At 37.8% G+C, this 24145-nt stretch overlaps 2 protein-coding genes across 8 annotated transcripts in view; both read left to right on the top strand.

Annotated features, from left to right (window-relative positions):
• The first annotated feature begins 794 nt into the window (after positions 1–794).
• Positions 795–10089, top strand: LOC136749394 (matrilin-3-like). 6 transcript variants are annotated; one of them, XM_066703679.1, is made up of 6 exons: positions 795–1128; positions 3347–3493; positions 4412–4981; positions 5409–5531; positions 6960–7013; positions 7222–7920. In XM_066703679.1, the coding sequence occupies exons 1-6, from the start codon at positions 942–944 to the stop codon at positions 7287–7289; spliced, it is 1149 nt and encodes a 382-aa protein (XP_066559776.1). In that variant the 5' UTR covers positions 795–941; the 3' UTR covers positions 7290–7920. The 6 variants fall into 6 exon arrangements, with proteins under 6 accessions (XP_066559776.1, XP_066559766.1, XP_066559795.1 ...); XM_066703660.1 differs by lacking the exons at positions 6960–7013; positions 7222–7920 and adding exons at positions 7958–8059; positions 8497–10089 and having other exon boundaries at positions 799–1128; XM_066703669.1 differs by lacking the exon at positions 7222–7920 and having other exon boundaries at positions 6960–7120.
• A 449-nt stretch (positions 10090–10538) lies between these two features.
• Positions 10539–24145, top strand: part of wdr35 (WD repeat domain 35) — a 31638-nt gene continuing 18031 nt past the window's right edge. Inside the window, exons 1-14 of one of the 2 annotated variants that reach the window (XM_066703639.1) lie at positions 10539–10755; positions 11299–11416; positions 12185–12256; positions 12435–12527; positions 13984–14112; positions 14434–14567; positions 15090–15255; positions 15817–15962; positions 16429–16554; positions 17729–17914; positions 18488–18520; positions 19132–19192; positions 20049–20193; positions 20642–20711. In XM_066703639.1, coding sequence (XP_066559736.1) covers positions 10732–10755; positions 11299–11416; positions 12185–12256; positions 12435–12527; positions 13984–14112; positions 14434–14567; positions 15090–15255; positions 15817–15962; positions 16429–16554; positions 17729–17914; positions 18488–18520; positions 19132–19192; positions 20049–20193; positions 20642–20711 — 1503 coding nt within the window. In that variant the 5' untranslated portion in view covers positions 10539–10731. The remainder of the gene's footprint in view (positions 10756–11298; positions 11417–12184; positions 12257–12434; positions 12528–13983; positions 14113–14433; positions 14568–15089; positions 15256–15816; positions 15963–16428; positions 16555–17728; positions 17915–18487; positions 18521–19131; positions 19193–20048; positions 20194–20641; positions 20712–24145) is intronic. The other variant, XM_066703647.1, reaches the window with a different exon arrangement.

Genomic DNA, 24145 nt, shown 5'->3' with positions numbered 1-24145 from the left:
TTAATGAAATCTCACTGGTTTAATATCAGGAATTGTATACAGATGTCATTTTAGGTAAACACTATTACAGAGATGCATGTCAGATGGATTAGTTTGGATTGCCATCTAGTGTACAGAACAGGAATATAACTGTGGACTTCATGAACACTCAGATTATGTAGGTGTAGGCTGTGTAAAGCAATAAAGGCAGTATACATTTTTACATACAGGTAATGTATTTTGTGTTCATATGTCAAAAATAATCGTCAAAATATAAAATGATTTTTTTTTAATTATTGTTACAAAATCTTCACAAACATTTTTCTCACATGTACATTATACCTACCCATGCACCAACTCAATCAGAAAAATTATAATTGCCTGGGGACTTTAGAAAACAAACACCCCCAGAAAGGAAAATAATATGTATAAAATAATAATAATAATAATAATAATAATAATAATAATAATAATAATAATAATAATAATAATATAAAAATAGAACATTATGCATTTCCATGCATTTATTTTCAAGTTTGTTTGGGTCTTTCTTTCTTTTTCCAAATATCCCAAACGAGTCCTGCAAAATATGATTTGAATTTAATGTCAATAACTGTCCTGAAAAAACTAGTTTTTCTTATAAAACTGTTCCATTTTAATGTTTTCACCAAAACTGATACTCTTAGCACACCTTTTAATGCAGAACTGTTTCTTAATATAAACAGACCTGGCAGATGTATATATTTTGCACATCCCCAGCAGTTCAAATAGATCCAGCTGAGTTTCATACACATGAAGTCAGATGTGTGGTCAGTTCTTACTTTGGATTGGAGGGGCACCTTACACGTGTCTTGGGCTGTGATCTTTAAATTTGCCCTGCGGTTCCCAGCAGAGGATCTTCCAGACACTTGTGAAGACAGGGAGAAGTTGCAGGGGTAGTGAGAACTGGACTTACGGGAACAATGAAGCCCTTCTTCGGCGGTCTAGGGTACTGCTTCGCCATCCTGGTGCTTCAGGTGCAAGGGACTAACTACAGGTTTTATGGACGTGAGCCGCAGAGGGTTTCTCCCTTGAGATTTGCGCACAGACCTGTGGCCAGACATAATTTGCGCAACATCCAAGCGGCGCAGGATACAGTCCACACCCCAGGTAGGTTGTGTGTTTAGAAACGGATCAAGACTGAGTGACAATCCTGCTTCTTGCCTTTATATTCTGAGTGTCAGTGTGGTGACACAAGCAGGGACAGTATTTGCTCAAAAGCGTCTGGTAATATCCCAATACTGCAGCTGTACCATGGTGCAAGAGTGAATAGGAGTGTGCTGAACCTTTTAAAAGTCTTCACACCCACTATAATCCCTCTGTTCCATGCAGTGTATCAGCTATTAGAATTACAATGTCTATAAATAAAAAGAATAGTGTGTGATGTAAGGAAAGGTGCTGTCTCTTGGAATTTAAGAGAATCACCGTCTCCTACAAAGACCATACAAGATGCGAAATATGTCAGTAGGAGCGCATACTTTGTGTTCATTTTTCAAACATGAAATTTAAATAGTTTGGATAGTACACGAAATTTTAAAAGGATGTCCACTTGTGAGAACGTGTATTATTAATGTATTTTATCCATTACAAAACAAATCAAAGAAATACATACATGCATTCATTCATATGCAGTCAAGCGATGGAATAAAGCAATGCAGTCGTTTTCATCGTGATTCCCTTTGACAAACCACAGAACGGCATCCAAATGTTACATTTATAAAACTTGAGATTTAGAAAACGTCATTGGCCATTTGCATTTCTCAAAACTGTCAAGTCGAAGAAAAAGAGATATTGTATTTATTTCTTCCTGTTTATTTCTAAGGGAACGATACCATATCCCAAGAATGTATTTAAATCTGGGTGTAGTTTATTTTAGTTCCACAACCTCTAATGACTACTTTAATTTGCTATAAATCATAAGACAAATCTTAACCAAATGATCTACTTATTGCAAACAAGGTGGTCAGTGTTTCTTTGGCAGCTGCAATTGTTCCTTGTCCAGACCCACATCCACTGGTCCTAAATTATTATTTATGATATAACATTTTAAAAGTAGTTTCACCGAATTAAGTAATGAACTACACTGCTTAAAGCACAACCACTTGACTAGTTCCTCCAGCTTATTGATTGCAGCCCATGTAGATTCAGCTCCTTCACAACCAGCTCTCAAGCAGAACCCAGATTAATAGTTAATAGAAAGTAAAGTTTCACTAATGTATCTGATTATGGATTTATTTATTAATGTTCAGAACCTTCTTTCTTGTACATACACTTAAACCCCAGGGCTCGGGACAACCAGGGTTTACTTTTCACTCTGACAGTTTTTATTCCTTCCCCTAGTAAGCATTTGACTTCTCTCGTGACTCTTCTTGGTTTGGCAAAATATTTTTTTGCAGAACAGAATGTGCACATTACAACAGTTTATTATTGTGCCAGGATTTTTCAGAGCATTCCTGCTTATTCATTATCAAGCTTTAATTGAAGTGCTTGCTGTTGAATTGGCACAGCATGGTTTCAAATGATTCTGTGGTAATTACAGAGCACACACTGTGTCCAATTGGCTGTGCCGAATTAGGGAAAAAAACGTATTGCCGAAAAGAGGTGCCCCCCATCTCTATTGTGTTATACTCTCCCAATATTGTGATTTCTAAATCAGAAAATTATGATACACATTCTAAAGAAATGCAAATAAATGAATGTGTTGTTTGTAAAGATGTACCTGATTAAACTGAAGATCTCTTAAAATGAAAAAATCTTATAGACTCCATCCAGTACAAAAATATCACCTCAGGGAGTCATCTTAAAATAAAAATAAAGCATACTTTTCTAATTACACATATCTTTTGATAAATTAACTTTCCTGAAAAGCAACAAAACCTTAATTTGCTTGGTGTGAATTTAAGCTTTTTTGGCCAGTGAACCTAAGCAATGAGAGTCAAATGCTTTTCAAAGTTTCTACTGAGGCCACACACCCCTAGTCATATTTTTAAACAGTTGGAATCATGAACAGAAGGTGACTTGATAAAACATGGAAGAAAGTAGAATACCAACGCAGAAACACAACAGGTATCTGCAGAAAGTCTTCGCAATATAATCTGTATTCCACATTTTAGTGAGTGTTACTGCATCACATGGTCTCCAGTGAGTATAAAGGTTAAGAAGTTCAGAGTTTAAAGATTGCTTTGAAATGGCTTGAGGCAGTACGCCGACTTCAAATCTCATTAATGCTTCTACTAATAAGGGACCATTGACTAAACTGAATGTGCCCATTCTGAAAGGGCAGCTGATTAACAAATGCTCTACTGCTTCTCCCCTCTGGTGGCCCAAGTACACGGCAATAATTACAGGTTTTATGGCTATCACTATCACCAGCCACCGAGGATATCGCCACTGCCCACCTTCCCCCGGCCCACCGCCAGACCAGAGCAGCCGGCCAGTACCCAAAGTGGCCACAACTCCATCAGTTCTGACACAGGTAGAAGATTCCTCAGCAAAGGATATTTATCTTAACAAACAACGCATGCTTTGAACATGTGACCTGCTGCCAGGAGGAGTCCCTACCTGTCCTAACGGTGTTCGTGATTTCTTCTAATTCCGTGTTGTTTTTTCCAGAACAAGTGAAAGAATGGTTTGCACGTTTTTTTTTTTTTTTTTTTTAGTTTTTTAATAAAATCTCAGATCTATGGTCTTGCAGAAACTATATTCTGGTATAAAAGTGAAGTTGCCAGTGAGGTTTCTGTAACCTATACTCACATTAACCTAACATTAGAAGCTGATGTGTGTCTATTAAGACCCTTGTGGAAGCTGCAGTACTAGGAAGATCTCTTGTATTGTTCCCTGATGCTTTCCCAGTGTGCTCTGCAGTGTGACTGTAGTTGTATTTGTCCAGCCAGTCAGCACACTGAAGTCTTTTGATTGAATTGTTCTCTTTGGGGGAGATTGTTAGCAGGGGATAATTCAACAGTAAGAACAACAAATAATTGTTAAACATAAAAAAATGGATCAACTAAGGAAGTGAACAAAAGGTAAAATACAACATGACATAAACTGCTCCTTTCATAAAACATTATCGGTAACACTTTACAATAATAGGTACCAATTCCTTAATTGAATAGTGTATGAATCCCACAGGAATAACATATGAATGCCTTGTGCACTTTCACTGAATTCTGATGTTGATCAAATGTTTCAGCCCTAACCACAAACCTAGTCTGTAACCCTATCCCTAACCCACCTTAACCTTGTTATACTCATGATTAACTCTGAGGAAGTGCAAAAGGTATTCTTTGGGTATTGATACATCAATTAATTCAGAATTGGTGTCCATTATTTTAAAGTATGAACACATTATTTCACTAAATAATTACTCTCATTCCTTATTTAATCAAACCAGAGAGACTTTGCAAAAGCCGCCCTCTGGACCTCGTCTTCATCATTGACAGCTCTCGCAGCGTACGCCCGGCTGAGTTTGAGAAGGTCAAGATCTTTCTGTCGGACATGGTTGACACACTGGACATTGGGCAGGATGCCACCCGAGTGGCGGTGGTCAACTACGCCAGCACTGTGAAAATCGAGTTCCTCCTCAAGACCTACTTCAACAAGGTGGACATGAAGCAAGCAGTGTCGCGCATTGAGCCCCTCTCTACTGGCACGATGACTGGCCTGGCCATCAAGAATGCTATGGAAGATGTCTTCAACGAGCGAGCCGGGGCCCGGGGCCGCTCCCTGAACATCCCCAGGGTGGCTATCATCGTGACAGATGGGCGACCCCAGGACAAAGTGGAGGAGGTGTCCATCCAGGCCCGAGGAGCCAGGATTGAGATCTACGCAGTGGGGGTGGACAGGGCTGACATGCAGTCCCTCCGGTTGATGGCGACCCCCACACTGGACGACCATGTCTTCTATGTGGAGACCTATGGAGTCATTGAGAAGCTCACCTCTAAATTCCGCAAGACCCTGTGTGGTAAGAACATAAACAACAGAGGTGGTTCCTCATTGTTATTATCTAGTATATTTAGTTGATCCTACTGAATTAGACAAATTTGTTCAAATGTATAGTTGTATATTTATAATTACCCAGAAGTCATTATCCCTAAGGTAAGTTCTATAGCATATGTGTGTATATAAAATAATTGTGCACATGATTTGGTCAGGTGATGTAACAAATATGAGAAATGGCTAAATTATTTTGATTTTGATAGCAATGATTTTCACCAATTTATAACAAAATATATACAGAATCCAATAAATATGTATTTAATACTGTACTAACAAATTTAAGAAATACCTTTATTCCATTAAACAAATTAAATTTGACTAATACAGCTTGCTTCATGATTGTGTCACTTAACAGATCTGCAAAGGCAATTCTCTAAAAATACTTATTACAGGTGAGGACTCATGTTCCCTTGGAAACCACGGCTGTGAGCATATATGTGTGAGCACCGCAGCCTCCTATAACTGCAAGTGTCGAGATGGGTTTAACTTGAATGAAGACAAGAGAACTTGTGCAAGTAAGACATCACAGTTGTTGGGGTTGAAAGGCTGGGTGGGAGGGAGATCGTAACTTGGCTGTTGGAAAAGGGAAAAAAAAGTTACAATAAAATGCGACAATGCTGCTGGTTTACCCAAAATGACGTGAATCACAATTTGGTGAAACTCCTCCATACTCATACTCCTTAATCCATACTCCTTCCATGCCGTGTTGTTGCACTGTACGTTTAAGAAGTTTCTAATTGAAATGCTCATGCTTTACATTCCTAAAGTTTCCAGATTTGTCTCCGAAAAAGCCCCTTGACTTTGTGTGTCGAACCATGAAAATAGTGTTTATCAAATGATTCCCTTCACTCTTTCCTGCACAGCGTACTGTGCATGGTTTGCTAAAATGCAATGCAGGAAATTACAAGATGTGTGTGATTCTCTCAAACAGTTCTGAGTTGTTTGGAAGGTGTTCTTGGAGTATGTATGTCACAATATAAGGATTGCATCTAGGATAATGTGGACAAAGGATGTACTGTTTAATGTTAAAATATTAGAAAAGAAGAGAATGTATATTGGCCTCTATATTTTACGCACTACACCCCTTTGCTGTACTAAAGTCTTTGGAGTTATCCTGCAATGGACTAACATCTCATCCATTGATATTATCAACCCAAATTTCCAAATGGAATTCTTTTTAATTTTAGAGGATTTCTGGATATTCTTCTAACTGTTATGAATAAATAATCCAGGGAATAACATTAATTTTTTTAAACATGTTCTTCTTATTTTAAACTTTGATTAAATCAAAACTTTGACTCACCCGCAAATAGCAAACTACAAACCTGTACATCATAGCGGTTACATTTATGTTTAGAAGAAAGTGTCATCTTACTAAAAATGAAGGCGCAACTGAGTACAGTTCTCTAGTTTTCTATTAGCGGCTGGGTCAAAGTTTTGATTTAATCCCAGCCTAAATCTTCTTCTCCTTTAGAATAATACTTCCTAACTGCACATGGAAATAATTAAACTTTTACTAAAGTACTAAATTCTATCACTATTACAAACATGTGAGTAAAATGTTTTACCTAATTGTACCTCAGCTGTGGCTTAGTGTGCATTTCTGACATTTACATACACTTCACTTCACTTCACTTACAAAAGCAAAAGAAAAAATAGTTTGAAACTGTGAATATTTATTGTAAGGTTGCACTTCACAGCTTTTTTTATGAGCTGGTGAAACCCTTAGTGTAATCAGCGAGAAAACTTCAGTGGAGCTGATACAATACTGCAGTGCTGTCAAGACGGAGTTCCCATTGGGACAGTACAAGACTAAACAAAGCCATTAAAGATGCTGTAAATCACATCCAGTACATGGCCAAGGGCTCCATGATGGGACTGGCTCTGAAACTCCTCTCCAGAAGGAGCAAGCAATCTACCATGAACTGAAATTGTGTTGACAGATGGGCAAACCCAAGATTACATCCATGACAACACCAAGAAACTTCCAAAACAAGGTAATGTTAATCAAATAGTACCTAGTTGCTCACTAATTAAGTACATAGCCTATTTTGTTAATATGCACAAGATATTCAAAACCGTCATCTAGATTTATTGTTTTAGTACAAATAATAATAATAATCAGATGGTCTATTTGGGAGTTTGGTCAATTTGATCACAATTTTTTTTTTTTGTATTCCTGCTAATTCCTGGTTTCTTTTGCAGGAGTGGGCAAGGCTGAGCTCAGACAGATCGACTCTTCTTTCGACCGAGGACTTCTTTTACACTGCTGATTTCAGCACTATAAACACCACAGCACAAACTTTAAAGCACAGGTTTTGCCCCTGTAAGCAAGATATTGAGACATGTACAAGACTTAAATGAGCTCAAAAATAAAGACTTGGTAAAATAAATAAGACTCTTGTCTTGTTATCTTGTGGAGTAATGACACAAACTGATTTAAATGCACAATTACACATTGCCCTCCCTGCCCTCTGCATGACAACGTGAATAAATGTTTTATGTTTCTTAATGTTTGTTGAGTTCTGTTATGCTTTGTGAATGGTGAATCACATAACTTATTATTACTAAATTTCAGGCCATATTTGCCTCTTTGTCTCACGTTCATTGCAGCGAAATGGCACCAAGAATTATCCCTCAGAATGGTAAGGAAAAGACAAATGAAGTTGATTGCTAGCATTGGATTTTAATTGTTGGCAGATGCTTTGTGTGGCTAGGCCATAATTTGCAATCCTTTTGCCACTCAATCTCTCGTTAATTTTCTTCTGCAATTCTGTGATGTCTTAATGTGCTACTCTAATGACCATGTGCACGGAGAGCAGTGCGCTTGCTGTACCGATCCATTACTTCCACATAAGCAAATCAACAATGTGAGTGAGGCGGGAACCTCTCTTTCATAATATCTACTCTCAGTTAATGGGTTTGTTTGATTCTGTTTCAGAGGAAGTGAGGGCAAGGGTGACAGTGGACCCATGCAAGTGTGAGGCCCAGCTTGCATTTCAGAAAACCGTGCAGTCCTCCATTCAGTCCCTGGCAAGCAGACATATCCTTTTACTTTAAATCTGAGTTATTGGTATCTGATAATGTTCTAGGGATATTATTCTCTAAATAAAATCTGTGATAAACCTTATTTTTTGGCACACAGTGCTTGACATTACCTTAGGGATTTAACCAATACAAACCCACCGTCAAGTACAGGCCTTAAAATGAATGATTGTTAAAATCATATATGTACATATTTTATTTAAATGGAAAAGACTCATACATTCAACACTCAAAGAAAAAATGACCTCATTGTCTTATACCAGTTAAACCAGTTACTATATAAAAAGTAGAATTTCACAGACACATATACACACATACACTCTCTCTCTCTCTCACACACACACACACACACACACACACACACACACACACACACACACACAGACACACATAATTTCAATTAAAACAATGTTTAATTTCCTTGACAGTTTTTACTAGATGAAGTTGCAAGAAAAATGCAACAGTTGGAAAACAGACTGCACAACAAGTAGAATCTGAGGAGGAGATGGGATTTCCTGGGATCTTTGGGAAGATCGTTTTAATTAAGCTCATTAACACAACTCATCCTGCCTGCACACATCAAGTTCAGTCACCTCATTCTGTAGCAGTCAGCTTGTTGCTATGATGTATTACTCTCTGTTAACCTAACTCTACTTGTACTCTACAGCGCACAACACCCTGCCATTCTACAGTATCAGTAAGTTTTACCTGCTTGAAAGCCTTAAATCTGTCATTGCACTAGATACAGGACAATAAAATTGTCAGCCCAATCCCATGTGTTTCATTCTTCCGCTAAATACATTTCATTATGTCATTGTGGAGCACCTCCAACACCATTTTGTGATTCTAAAATTAACCCTGAAATATTAAACCAGACCCCCTGGGTACTGTATCTAATGTGAAAGCTGATATGTGAAGATACTGTGTAGCAATTGCTTTAATGCATCGCTGACAGGTTTCAATTCATAGCCTGGGGGTTGTTCTAAGTTGTAGCAGCTGTTATGAAATTGATTTTTTGATTATTTTTTTACAAATAAGATTAAAGTGCCAGTGACATAAACCTCAATTAGTATGCTTTTTATTTAAATGTAAAATGAAAAATGCTAACAGGTATGTGCAGTATTAATTTACATAATGTGTATTCTACTTTGGATACCTGTAAAACATTTATATGTGGCAATAAACTATGTGAAATGTACACCATTTAAACATTTACCTTTCAAGCCCATGAAAGCTAAATTACAAAGTAACATCAACATCAGTTCACATAATTGAATGTCAATGCAGCTATAAACATGTCATGAACGTGTATTTTTGTAATGGCCAAGTACAGTGTGATTCTGACATAAGATAACTAATAAACTAACACTTCTTATATCATAGTTATTATGTACATGCTACTTTAGGGTCGTATCTTCCATTATATGAGCAAAATGCAAATTAAATAAAAGCAATGTAGAAATACCCTTTTTCAGTAACATTTCTTCCCAGATTCTAGAGTTTCTGCCCCTCCACAATAGAATGTTAAGCATAGATTATATATTATCATTATCTTAATGCATTAAAAGTACTTACACCCTTAAATATAGTTCTCACAAAATCATTATGTCTAGGCTGTAGAAAATAAAAGGGAATTACATTTAAAGCTGGTGCCCCCGATGCACACATGGGCTATATCCCACAACTCCTGACCATGTCACAGAATGGCCCCTAACAGGAAACAATAGTAGGATTAGTAAAGAAAAATTAAGTTCTACATTCTCTTCAAACAGGTCTCTGATATAACAAGCATTGAAGAACTCAGAACTGCCTTGTTTTTCAAGACACAGCTGTATCTTAAATGAATGGGGCATTTCAATATTTACACCACCATTATCATGTCAACCATGGTCCCTATCTTGTTTCTATTTTCATGTTATTGTTTTGTGTTTCTAAAATACATGTTTTTTTTCTCTGTATAGTTTTGACATTTGTGATTGTGGCAGAGAGTTTGGAAATTAAACATGAGCCTCAGGCTCTTCTACACTCCCTTTGTTTTTAATTGTCTAATTTCTGGGACATATTTCCAAAAAGAAGAAGATGATAGCATCAGTGACACAGCTCTGTCCTGTTCTGTCCCTCAGAATGGTACATTGTGGTAAATAAATAAATATTAGGCAACTGAATTACTCTCGTCATGTGGATAAACCAGAGTAATTAACAAAATATGAGTTCAACACAGATGTATGAAAAGGATTTTATGTCGGTAACAAATATGGAACTGAGATTTTCAAACTCAAATAATGGACTTCATGAATTCAGCTACTTCAGACTCACACAAAACAACAAAACAAACAAACCAAATAAAACATTAACAGCAGGGCACAAACACAAATAGGACAAGGGAGCGTATAGATTTCCAAGACTACAAGGACCACAATTCTCCGCTTTCAAAGCGGAAGTGGCTGCAGGGAATGAAGCTTGGATCCGGTCTGTGGTTACCGGGAGACCAGGATTCTGCAACGGATACAACATCAGCACGTAAACAAGACCCGCAGCGCTGTGCATTGCATGGGTTACACATTTCTGTTATAATTTCTTATACAAAATTTATTTCTCTTTCTAAAGACATACCATTCCATAATAATAATATAGCCGAAAGAACCCATCCTCCCCCTCGGGGTCTGCACGATGTTTATTTATCTCAGTAAAAAGGTGAGTTTGAAACAAATATGCTTTATTTGTATTGCCCCCTGATATATACGCACTTAACTTTTATAATTTTGTTAATTTATAACACACATATGTATGCCACCGATTCTAGCATCCCGTTATTCGAGTTACAGATTCCTTTTAAAAAATAATGTATATTTATACTTCATCAATATCAGAGGCCATCTCTTTGACAAATGCATGCTACCTGTTTCTTTCAACACAGGTTTTGGGCAATCAGCACAGATTATATAATCAGTAATTCAGTATCGACTTTTATTTAAACTGAAATAAACAGGGGTCCATGAGAGTGATAAATAACGAATACATGAATGGCAGCACATACAGACTACAATTGCAACCTTCTTGGCACTTGATTCTAATTAGATGTGCTTACATTTACATTTTCAGTAAGGCTTTAATGTTAGATAGATGTTAGATACTTTCTTAGAATTTAGTATTTATCTTCTAATATGTTTTATGCCAGATTTAAAAAAATGCATGTGAGCCATGAACTGAATAGATTGTATTCCCTGCTGTTTTCAGATTGCCATTCCAAATAACATTCGCCTGAAATGTGTTTCATGGAACAAAGACCAGGGCTTTATCGCCTGTGGGGGAGAAGAAGGGCTCCTCAAAGTCCTGAAATTGGAAATGCAGACAGGTGGGAGTCTACGCTTTCCCTCCGCTTTGGATATTGAATGATTTCCTTGTGTTCTGTACATGTTCTCTTATGTAAGCTTTGACACGACACGATGGTAGACTTGTAGCCTAGATTTTTTTAAACAGAATTTAAATCTTGCATTGTGTTACATAAATCAGTCTCGAAATCCATACATTTTAAACCTTACTTAATACCCCGGATCACAGGCTTAGACTGTATCAAGTTTATAACAAGAACAATAGAGACAGGAACAGAGTTTCACATGTTTCTCCTGACAAAGCATTGGCTCAGTCTACTTTAAGTATTTTCATTAACGTGTGTTATCCCATTGCGCCACCTTTCTCCTAGCTGCCTGCACACAAAAGTATTTCTCAGGGAATAAAACTTGGCATGTGTCTGCTCTGTTGCTCACAAATGCATGATGGGTTCCAGATTGATTTTCCATGTAACCCCTTCCATGTAGTTCTCTCAAGGATTGTATTCAAAGCGTTTTATTTATTGATTTAAATTATATATAATGTCAGTGTGTGCTGTATATTTATTACCTGCAATCTAGATGTCTTGTGTTTCCACATATTAACACTTACTGACATTCTGTTAATGGTTTACTAAAGCAGAATAAGGAAAAATCATACTAAAACTTTGCAATGCACTAATGCTGCCACATTAAGAAAACATCACACTACAGAAATGTGCATTGTTTTACTGATTTGGCTGGCCCTTTGACATTTGTGACATTATTAATGCTCATATGCATGAATCCTATAGATGATGCCAAACTCAAAGGACTTGCAGCTCCCAGCAACCTGTCGATGAACCAGACACTTGAAGGCCATAGTGGTAAGTCTCCAGTTTGACCCAGTCACACCACACAGTGTATGTTGCAGAGTTCAAAGCTTGACTACAGAAAAGCACTCCGTTTAAGATAAATATAATATTATAGTTATAAATATTCATGACTTTTAGGAACACAAGTGAAAATGCAGGTTTTACACTTTAATCTCACGATTTTATCCAGGTGCTGTGCAGGTGGTGACATGGAATGAACAGTACCAGAAACTGACCACCAGTGACCAGAATGGCCTCATCATAGTATGGATGCTCTATAAAGGTACTAGTTATTTTGTTTGACCTTAAATAATAATAGAAAAGTGTTCTCTAGTGGAAAAAAATAACACTCATAGATAAAGTATTACTAAACATGAAGTTGTAGTTAGTATTTTAAATATTCAAGTTTTATGTTGCTTTTTTGCATATGGTTTAGTATATATTGTATATACACTCCCCTAAAGGATTATTAGGAACACCTGTTCAATTTCTCATGAATGCAATTATCTAACCAACCAATCACATGGCAGTTGCTTCAATGCATTTAGGGGTGTGGTCCTGGTCAAGACAATCTCCTGAACTCCAAACTGAATGTCTGAATGGGAAAGAAAGGTGATTTAAGCAATTTTGAGCGTGGCATGGTTGTTGGTGCCAGACGGGCCGGTCTGAGTATTTCACAATCTGCTCAGTTACTGGGATTTTCACGCACAACCATTTCTAGGGTTTACAAAGAATGGTGTGAAAAGGGAAAAACATCCAGTATGCGGCAGTCCTGTGGGCGAAAATGCCTTGTTGATGCTAGAGGTCAGAGGAGAATGGGCCGACTGATTCAAGCTGATAGAAGAGCAACTTTGACTGAAATAACCACTCGTTACAACCGAGGTATGCAGCAAAGCATTTGTGAAGCCACAACACGTACAACCTTGAGGCGGATGGGCTACAACAGCAGAAGACCCCACCGGGTACCACTCATCTCCACTACAAATAGGAAAAAGAGGCTACAATTTGCACAAGCTCACCAAAATTGGACAGTTGAAGACTGGAAAAATGTTGCCTGGTCTGATGAGTCTCGATTTCTGTTGAGACATTCAGATGGTAGAGTCAGAATTTGGCGTAAACAGAATGAGAACATGGATCCATCATGCCTTGTTACCACTGTGCAGGCTGGTGGTGGTGGTGTAATGGTGTGGGGGATGTTTTCTTGGCACACTTTAGGCCCCTTAGTGCCAATTGGGCATCGTTTAAATGCCACGGCCTACCTGAGCATTGTTTCTGACCATGTCCATCCCTTTATGACCACCATGTACCCATCCTCTGATGGCTACTTCCAGCAGGATAATGCACCATGTCACAAAGGACGAATCATTTCAAATTGGTTTCTTGAACATGACAATGAGTTCACTGTACTAAACTGGCCCCCACAGTCACCAGATCTCAACCCAATAGAGCATCTTTGGGATGTGGTGGAACAGGAGCTTCGTGCCCTGGATGTGCATCCCACAAATCTCCATCAACTGCAAGATGCTATCCTATCAATATGGGCCAACATTTCTAAAGAATGCTTTCAGCACCTTGTTGAATCAATGCCACGTAGAATTAAGGCAGTTCTGAAGGCGAAAGGGGGTCAAACACAGTATTAGTATGGTGTTCCTAATAATCCTTTAGGTGAGTGTATTGCATAACTAATATATGGCAGTATATCTTGTATATTATATTTGCCACTCTATTCCTGTCCAAAGGTTCCTGGTATGAGGAAATGATAAACAACAGAAACAAATCAGTGGTTCGAAGCATGAGCTGGAATGCTGATGGGCAGAAAATCTGTATTGTGTATGAAGATGGAGCTGTTATTGTGGGATCAGTGGATGGTAAATATCAAGTATGGTTAATTATTCATTTAGTGTGAAATATGAGATTGTATTATTTATCTGTGTATTTAATTGAAAAGAAATGTGATCCAGCTACTGTCTTGAATGTTGTCAATGCCAGCCTAGAACAAAAAACAGATAGTTTGGGGAATTCTAAAGATAATACACTGAATGTACTGCCACTGTAAAAAAATAATGTAAATCAAGTGAACACATTGACATTTTTAGTAATGGACTCAACCAGCCTGTATTCCAGATCAAATAATTTGCAGAAAGATCTTGTACAAAATAAAATAAAAACATTACCTGTGTTTCATGTAGGTAACCGAATTTGGGGAAAAGAACTGAAAGGAATTCAACTGGCTCACGTTGCATGGTCACCCGACAGCAAGATCCTCCTCTTCGGAATGGCCAATGGAGAAATTCATATGTACGACAATCTAGGAAACTTTATTGTAAGTCTGAAACATTAGGAATGTTTCTGTGATGTCTTATGTTTTAGTGTTTTCAGTTAGGATGCCTTTTACTGGGAATATTTTAGTTTTTGATGTTATTAAATAACACATGATTTAATAAACACAAGCCTTGCAGGTCAGACTGTTGACCAAAACTGTACCTGATTGCTTCTGTTTACTGCTTTACAGTGCATATAAAACAAACATGCCTTTTATTTTAATATGTTTATTTTTTATCCAGAGTGTGCAGATTGGGTTATAGAGAGGTGTGTGGGTTTGGGAAGCATAGCTGTTAGCACTGTGCTGTTTTAATGCAGTTCAAGTAAATGTGAATTAAGCTTCTTTTCCTCAATTAATTCTCTTCAGACAGGATCTCATGGATTAGACTTGAGATACCTGTTTGCTTCAGTCATTCAGGGTAGCCATGGTTAGACCATTCATGGCTTCATGGTCCATATAGCTGAGATCTTAAACGCAATAGAATTAAAATGTTCACATGTAAATGTGCCTCCCTTTGCACAGGTAAAGATGATAATGAACTGCCTGGTCAACGTCACCGGAGCCATCAGCATTGCTGGGATACACTGGTACCCAGGAACAGAAGGTTATGTGGAACCGGACTGTCCCTGCTTGGCCATCTGTTTTGATAATGGAAGATGTCAGATAATGCGCTATGAGAATGACGAAAGTAAGTAAAGAATGCATTTTGTATAGCAATACACAAATCACAAGTATAAAAAGCAGACAAAACCAAGAAAACCCCTCAATGAGGTTTATACAGACCTTTAGCACAAGAATAATAATAATGATTGGATTTTTGTATGTACTTGTAGAGAAAATAAAAGTATCCTCTGTGAACACACAATAGGCAACTTTATTCATCTTTCTTTCGCAGTAAATCAGCATAAAGAAATATGATATAACATCCTCCAGCAGTGATTATAGCCATCATGCTCTTGATCTTTCTCACATCAGTGTTTCCTTAGATTGTTTTTTGCATGGGTATGTAAGGAGCCATGTCCCCTTAATCCTGCCAGCATTTCATTCAAGAAAGTAGTTTCTGTCAAGTGAGGTGGTTATCTACAACACTGGTTGTTACCAGTTGGTGTACAAAGAGTATTACTAGAAATTAAATGACGTTGTCCAGAAAGGTTTTGGTGTGTTGGTTTATTTATTTATTTATTTCAGACAGATAGTTTTAGATAGGCTTAATCTGCCTAATTTGTCTTGTGATTTTCGTGCTTCACAGACCCTGTGCTGATTGACACTGGGATGAATGTGGTGAGCATCCAGTGGAATCGCTGTGGCAGTGTTCTGGCGGTGGCCGGCTCGCAGAGGGCTGTCTCTCAGGATAAGGATGTCAATGTGGTTCAATTCTATACGCCCTTTGGGGAGGTAAGAGTGTGCTGTTCTGTACTCTTGTTTGTGTTTTAAACAGCTGCTTTCAGACAGCTTTATGGACAACCATGAAAAAAAAAATGTATTCATAGGTAAAATTATGATTAAGTTTGACAGTTAATAGTATGCTACTCATTATTTATTTACTTTAGTAACATGAAATTATGGACTTGTTGACATCAAAGCTAAGGTCTTGAAGTACCCAAATAATAAATATATGACATTTGTGCTTTCAAGATGTTCTATTGTTGAGACATGTCTACACAAAATATTCTTCCATGCAAAGACGATATTATTTCTAGGGCTATTGAGTATTAAAATAATCATCATCCCATGTCTTACCTTTAATCTGTTTGTGAATGGATACAAACCATCATAGACATTAATTGAAAAGGTTATAAAGTTATCTCTCCTAATAAACCTCAATATAGTTTAACTTTGATCTGTTTGTCTTCTTTGGTAGCATTTGCGCACACTAAAGGTTCCTGGCAAACAAATGACTGCAGTGTCTTGGGAAGGAGCAGGCCTGAGAATTGGCCTAGCTGTGGATTCTTTCATATATTTTGCCAACATCAGGCCAGATTATAAGGTAAAAACAGAATTTTAACACTACAATTTAATAGTGATTTAGTGCTTTAAACTGTTTTTGTTTATTGCTCCTCCTTGACTTTATAGCTTTTATTTAAAACACCACTTGTAAGCCAGCAGAGGCAAATATTATGGTGCAAAATAGACATTTAAGTATAAATAGATGTGTTTTCCCCTAAATTCAGTGCTTTGTGAAGAAATTGAATGATAAGATGTTTTCAAGAGATGGAATGTTTTCAAACTCTGGAGAAAGATTTTTAGGAACTTATACTGAATCAAACCTGTTGCTACTAGATTCCATCTTTCAGGGCTTTGAATGCTGTGAATAACAATATTTTCATGCTGAGAACTTGGATAAAGAGATCAAAAGTTAATCTACCTAATCTCCCATGGTAATTTGTCCCATTTTGAAGTAGCTAATGCACTTCCCATAAATCTCTCTGGTACTCATTGGTGCCTAAATCAATCCCAAGAACAAATAGTTCTGAAAATGTTAAATCAATCAAACCATATAAGGTTGTTCAAGTAGACTTAGAGTTCTGTGTCAAGATTCCAGTTATGTGGCTGGCTTGGATGCCGTTGAAAGTATTTGACATGTATGCTTGATGTATAAAAACCTGTTTTTTGGGATGATACAAAGAAAACACCAAGTGCAAATTGGATCTGACACAAAAGCATCTATGTGTGGTAGTTTGGAATTGTGTAACAAGCAGAAGACACCACAGGCTTAGAAATATGGGAAAACTAGACAATCCCACCATTGTATAGAGAAGCTTTCTATGCAGATCATCATAACAATACGATTGAACACTAGTCGTGTTGGCATGGGGTATTGTTAAAGAACAGGACTAAAGCTGTAGTAATCAAATACTTTCAAAAACAGATTTCATGAAGAATATAACCTATAGATAAAGACTTCAATGTAAAATTAATTTTCTGTATCTGTTGTAAACATTTTGTTTATTTTTGTTTTGGTAATTGCTGTGGTGTTGCTTAATTATGCAGTGGAAGGACCATTAACCTGCTCATCACCATACCTAAATAATGATTATGGGGCACAAGCTATTTGAACTGTAGACAGATGGGTGGTTAATCGCTAGATATCTCTTTTTGGGTTTGAGCGCTCATCAAGCTAAACACATACAAGCGTGTTCATTATCTTATCTTCTGCACAGTGGGGTTACTGCTCTAATACAGTGGTGTACGCCTACACTCGACCAGACCGTCTAGAGTACTGCGTAGTCTTCTGGGATACCAAGAACAATGAGAAATACGTGAAATATGTAAAATTTCTGATGTCTATAACCACCTGTGGGGACTTCTGCATTCTAGCAACCAAAGCAGATGATTCCCATCCTCAGGTAATCTTCGCTCTCACACACAATGTCAGCGTGCAAATACAGTTTGTCCCTCAGATTCATTTCACTGAATACATTTTTTGGCATGATTACAAAGCCACAGAAGAATTTAGAGAAAGGAAAGAGAAACAAAGCAAGTCGAAGTAATGTGCAGCTTATTTTTTTAAAGAGAGAATGACTACAGGGAAAATCAGTGTGATGTAATTCTCCTTTCTTAAGTTGCTGTTGTGTTTATAAAAACAAGTCTGCTAACACGATTTTCTCTCAGTAAGTCTTTCTTTTCACCATAATAGTTATTCACACTGATTACATAATTACTCTAACAGGAGGTTTATCAAATGGAGTTTCATTTCAATGGAAAGCAGTTATTTATAAATATGTCTTTAGGTATCATGTCTTGGTGATTTGATGGAGAAATGGTCATGAAATAACAACACTAATTAAAACTTTAAAGGAAAGTAGTGACAGCAGAAAAAGGTGTCAAATGTAGGTAACTTTAATGATTATACATATTTTTAAATGGTATAAATTAATGATATTTAACACCTTTGCATGTTTAATTTGTTGCTTACAAAGGAGGATGCTGAGGCGGAGTCAATGAGTGCAAGGGTAAAGTACAACTGAAGTATTTCTAGACAGTTTCCTTCTAGTTTAATTGTTGGGATTTGAGTTTTACATTTTTATAGCTTTGATTCTCCATTTCCATGTTTTCATGTTGGACACTACTTTTTTTTTTTTTTTTTTTTTTTTTGCTGGGAACCTTTAATTCTTCTTTATTCTTCCACCAAGTAATCTTGTGTAACACTAATTCAGTCATATATTGAATCAAGCCTAGCCTAATGGACGTTCATATTACTAACCACATTTAAATACATACTTGCAACCTGAAGAGATTAACAATTTCAGTGAAATACCTAATTTGAATTCTCTTTTCTGTCACTCTGAATGAGAATCAGTTACTACTTTTTTGGCTGTTGTAAGAAATGATTGCCAGAGGAAATATGTTAATATGCCTACCTATTGATCTCAATCTATCATATCTTTGCATAGTCCTCTTTTTGTGGATGTGGGGGGTGGCAGTAACCTTTCACTGAAAAAAAACAAAATCCATACAAGAGGTATTTCAGGTCATCTAATCTCTAACTGAAATAAGCATTTCTGAGAAAGTGATTTTGCAGTTTCATTACAAAACAATTCATGAATCCCCTTTTCTTCCACAGTATGTGCTTGTCCTCTGTAACTCCATTGGGACTCCTCTGGACTCCAAGTACATTGATATTGGTAAGTCAGACTACTTTTAATGCACATTTCTTCGTTGTATATTGCCTGTAGACACAAGTGACTTTTTATAATGTCTGTCAAAGCACAGAAATAGCCCTTCACCCCAGGAAAGCCAAACATTATACACTTCTGTCATCACAGAAAGGCAAATACATTCAACACTAGAGCTGTTTGTGCAATTGGTTTTCAAAGAACTGTGATAGTCTCAGTGGATTCGACTGCAACAATCAGACCTTTCATCAACCTATAGCAAACACAGCCTAAGGCTGAACATCTTTCCATTTCATAGACATTCTGCAAAATTCCTGCAGTGTGCGGTATTCCAGATTCTGGGATGCAGGAGAAATGTACCCAGGCTGGCATGGCGCTGAAAGTCAAGTGCTGTGATATTTCTTTAGATTACTACCACAGGATTTACAAAATGTCCTTTTGCCATATGTATGTATATTTATTACCCTATTTAGCATCTTCTTTAAAATAAAATTCAGAACCCTATTTAGTTTTTTTTTAATGCAATTATATACAGAATAAGTTCTGGTTCAAAACTAAATTGAATTACTTTGCCTCCACACATATTCTCTATACATTTTACAAACAAATAAAAGTACCTAATATTAATGTGATTTTTATGGTATTTGAGGATAATACATCTAAGAGATCAATACAAAAAATCTCAGATGCACAAATTGTACACACATTTGATGTAGTGATATATACCTTATTACAACATGCAGCCAATTTTCCAGTGTTTTCCAATAGAAAATATGTTCTCTCTGGTTTATTTGTATTCCTAAACACATTAAGGTTGCACCTTTATCTGAATGAGACTTTACTAGAGCTTGTGCTGTCCTTGCAGATCCACTGTTTGTTACGATGACCAAGACACATGTGATTGCTGCCTCCAAAGAAGCCTTTTACACATGGCAGTACCGTGTGGCGAAGAAACTGACTGCAATGGAGATCAATCAGGTGGCAAGGACGAGGAAGGAAGGAAGGGAGAGGTTAGCTTGTGTTTTTTCTGTTTCTTTGTATTAGGGTTGGGTAGTATTTGTAAGTATTTAGAAGACTAAATCTCAGTGTCCCTTTAAATTTTGCTTTATTCTTTGTGTAAAAGTTTTCTTTCTGTTGCTGAATAGTATTCGTCATCAGTGACATGTGCTTCTGAGATCTGTGTGCTTTTAAGTGTCACTGCCTGTTCCGCTATGAATCATTGCAAAACATTTCAAAAAGGACAACTTCTAAAAACTTGATAAGCTGCATTTTCAGTGTGACATACATATGTAGTCTGTTCTCAACTCATATTTTATGTTTTGAACTTATTCAGTTTATTATTTGGCACATTGAGCAAGACTTAAAACACAACGTACTGCCAAAGATTCCCTATTCTGTTACTGTTCAAAGATGTGCGTTTTTAAGACTGCAATAAACACACTCCTGATCGCTCTTCAGGGTTTACCATATTGATGAAACACCATCTGGATCTACAGAAGGAACACTCGACTTCACAAAAGCCATCACTGTAAGTACCATGTGCAAACAGAGTCCTAATTCTAATGCATCACATTGTTAAACATTTCCCCTTTGACATATTACATATTACTCAGACTAGAGTTTCCATGTCAAATGGAGGGGGAGAGGTTTTGGGGGTTATTTTTGTTTATAATTAGGTTTTTGTTTCTTTCATTTATATATATATATATATATATATATATATATATATATATATAGAGAGAGAGAGAGAGAGAGAGAGAGAGAGAGAGATAGATAGATAGATAGATCTCAATTGAACTTTACTTCTTTTACATACTTGAAAAGGACAGCCACTAGTTTCCACAATCCATATTCTGTTTCTCTGTGGATTGTGGTTGGAATTTAACTAGGGTTGTGAAGAAGTTCGCAGATGTTGAACTTCGCACGTTCAGGAAATCCGAACTCCGTCGAATACTAAACAAAACGAATTCGAATTTGTTTAGTAGTGGAGTCACACATAATAAATACGTATTAATAATTGTGGAGACTGATGTTTCCCCTATATTTTCAGGTAGCAGTGAAAACTATAATCATGAACAGTACATCCCTACTTGATCCCTACCTGTTATTGCACAAATAGGATATTTAGACCACATGTGAATGATTGTGAAATTAATGAGTGGAGCTGCTAAACCTTTTTATTATGTGATAGCATTTTAGTTTCCAAGATAATGTTTAGCCCCTCTATATGTAGAACTACACACGAACACTATTATATTGACATTACATACAGAAAACAATCTATATACTGAGGTGCACAATGTTTTTGTTTATAAAAGTTGAGTAGAGCAAGAAAAGATGGAAAAACCTGAGGGACATGTATAGGAGACAAAGGGCCAGGGCTAAAGAGAGCTCCGGGAGTGTGTCAGGAGCTAGCAGTGGCAGGCCCTGGCGCTATGCTGCAGTGATGTCCTTCCTCAACTCCTTCATGGAGGCCCGGCCCACCAGTGGCAACATGCTTACAGGGGTCAAGGAGGACCAGCCAGCCAGCAGCAGCCAGCCGGCCCCCCAGTTTTCATCTGTAGACAGATTGATGGAACAATATAAAACAAATACAGCAGCTGTGCCTTGCGGCTTTAATACATCGTATTAGTGTTTCTAAGGTAGGATTACAACACGATGTAAAAGTATCTAACGATGCACAACAGACCCACAAAATAGAAAGCATAATGATAATAGAACAAACAAAAAAAACATCAAACAAAATTAACATCAAATACAGCATTGTTAGCAATTAAACGTCCATCGCCAATTTACTAATCTTGCATCTTGCACTTCTATAATGCGGTCATGAGGGACGTAGACTTAAAGTTTTAGGGGCTTCGACGTGCGTGCAGGATCGCGGGGGTGCTTCTTCATTATTATGCGGGCTGAGAGAAAATACAAGGGTGGCTGACGGTGTTTAGTCGGACTGTTTGATTGACTGCGCCGTTACTTCATAACCGTATTATTTTTATGGGGGCTGAGAGGAAATACAGGGGGGCTGAATTCTAGCGACGCCCCTGGCGGTCATTTAAGGATATATGAGATTAATACGGTTTATATTTGGTTATTCACTCACCTAAAGGATTATTAGGAACACCTGTTCAATTTCTCATTCATGCAATTATCTAACCAACCAATCACATGGCAGTTGCTTCAATGCATTTAGGGGTGTGGTCCTGGTCAAGACAATCTCCTGAACTCCAAACTGAATGTCTGAATGGGAAAAAAAGGTGATTTAAGCAATTTTGAGCGTGGCATGGTTGTTGGTGCCAGACGGGCCGGTCTGAGTATTTCACAATCTGCTCAGTTACTGGGATTTTCACGCACAACCATTTCTAGGGTTTACAAAGAATGGTGTGAAAAGGGAAAAACATCCAGTATGCGGCAGTCCTGTGGGCGAAAATGCCTTGTTGATGCTGGAGGTCAGAGGAGAATGGGCCGACTGATTCAAGCTGATAGAAGAGCAACTTTGACTGAAATAACCACTCGTTACAACCGAGGTATGCAGCAAAGCATTTGTGAAGCCACAACACGTACAACCTTGAGGCGGATGGGCTACAACAGCAGAAGACCCCACCGGGTACCACTCATCTCCACTACAAATAGGAAAAAGAGGCTACAATTTGCACAAGCTCACCAAAATTGGACAGTTGAAGACTGGAAAAATGTTGCCTGGTCTGATGAGTCTCGATTTCTGTTGAGACATTCAGATGGTAGAGTCAGAATTTGGCGTAAACAGAATGAGAACATGGATCCATCATGCCTTGTTACCACTGTGCAGGCTGGTGGTGGTGGTGTAATGGTGTGGGGGATGTTTTCTTGGCACACTTTAGGCCCCTTAGTGCCAATTGGGCATCGTTTTAAATGCCACGGCCTACCTGAGCATTGTTTCTGACCATGTCCATCCCTTAATGACCACCATGTACCCATCCTCTGATGGCTACTTCCAGTAGGATAATGCACCATGTGACAAAGGTCGAATCATTTCAAATTGGTTTCTTGAACATGACAATGAGTTCACTGTACTAAACTGGCCCCCACAGTCACCAGATCTCAACCCAATAGAGCATCTTTGGGATGTGGTGGAACAGGAGCTTCGTGCCCTGGATGTGCATCCCACAAATCTCCATCAACTGCAAGATGCTATCCTATCAATATGGGCCAACATTTCTAAAGAATGCTTTCAGCACCTTGTTGAATCAATGCCACGTAGAATTAAGGCAGTTCTGAAGGCGAAAGGGGGTCAAACACAGTATTAGTATGGTGTTCCTAATAATCCTTTAGGTGAGTGTATTTGCGTATACGTTTCTCCTCATTTTTACCTCATTACTCGAGTGTTTGGGTGTGACCCTGTCTTTCTCTGCGCGTTTCTTCTTGACCACACAACTGATGCCCAGCGTGCCCGCGCATGCTCACTTCGCGGTGTCAGCTCCCCTGTGAGGCTCCGTGCAGAGCACTGCGGCTTGGGGTTTAGAAATGCAACCGCTGGCCTAAACTACAGTGGGGGAAAAAAGTATTTGATCCCCTGCTGATTTTGTACGTTTGCCCACTGACAAAGAAATGATCAGTCTATAATTTTAATGGTAGGTGTATTTTAACAGTGAGAGACAGAATAACAACAAAAAAATCCAGAAAAACGCATTTAAAAAAGTTATAAATTGATTTGCATGTTAATGAGGGAAATAAGTATTTGACCCCTTCGACTTAGTACTTGGTGGCAAAACCCTTGTTGGCAATCACAGAGGTCAGACGTTTCTTGTAGTTGGCCACCAGGTTTGCACACATCTCAGGAGGGATTTTGTCCCACTCCTCTTTGCAGATCCTCTCCAAGTCATTAAGGTTTCGAGGCTGACATTTGGCAACTCCAACCTTCAGCTCCCACCACAGATTTTCTATGGGATTATGGTCTGGAGACTGGCTAGGCCACTCCAGGACCTT

This window comes from Amia ocellicauda, chromosome 1 (assembly GCF_036373705.1).
Source record: "Amia ocellicauda isolate fAmiCal2 chromosome 1, fAmiCal2.hap1, whole genome shotgun sequence".
Classification (NCBI taxonomy): domain Eukaryota; kingdom Metazoa; phylum Chordata; class Actinopteri; order Amiiformes; family Amiidae; genus Amia; species Amia ocellicauda.
This window is presented reverse-complemented; position numbering and strand designations above follow the sequence as displayed.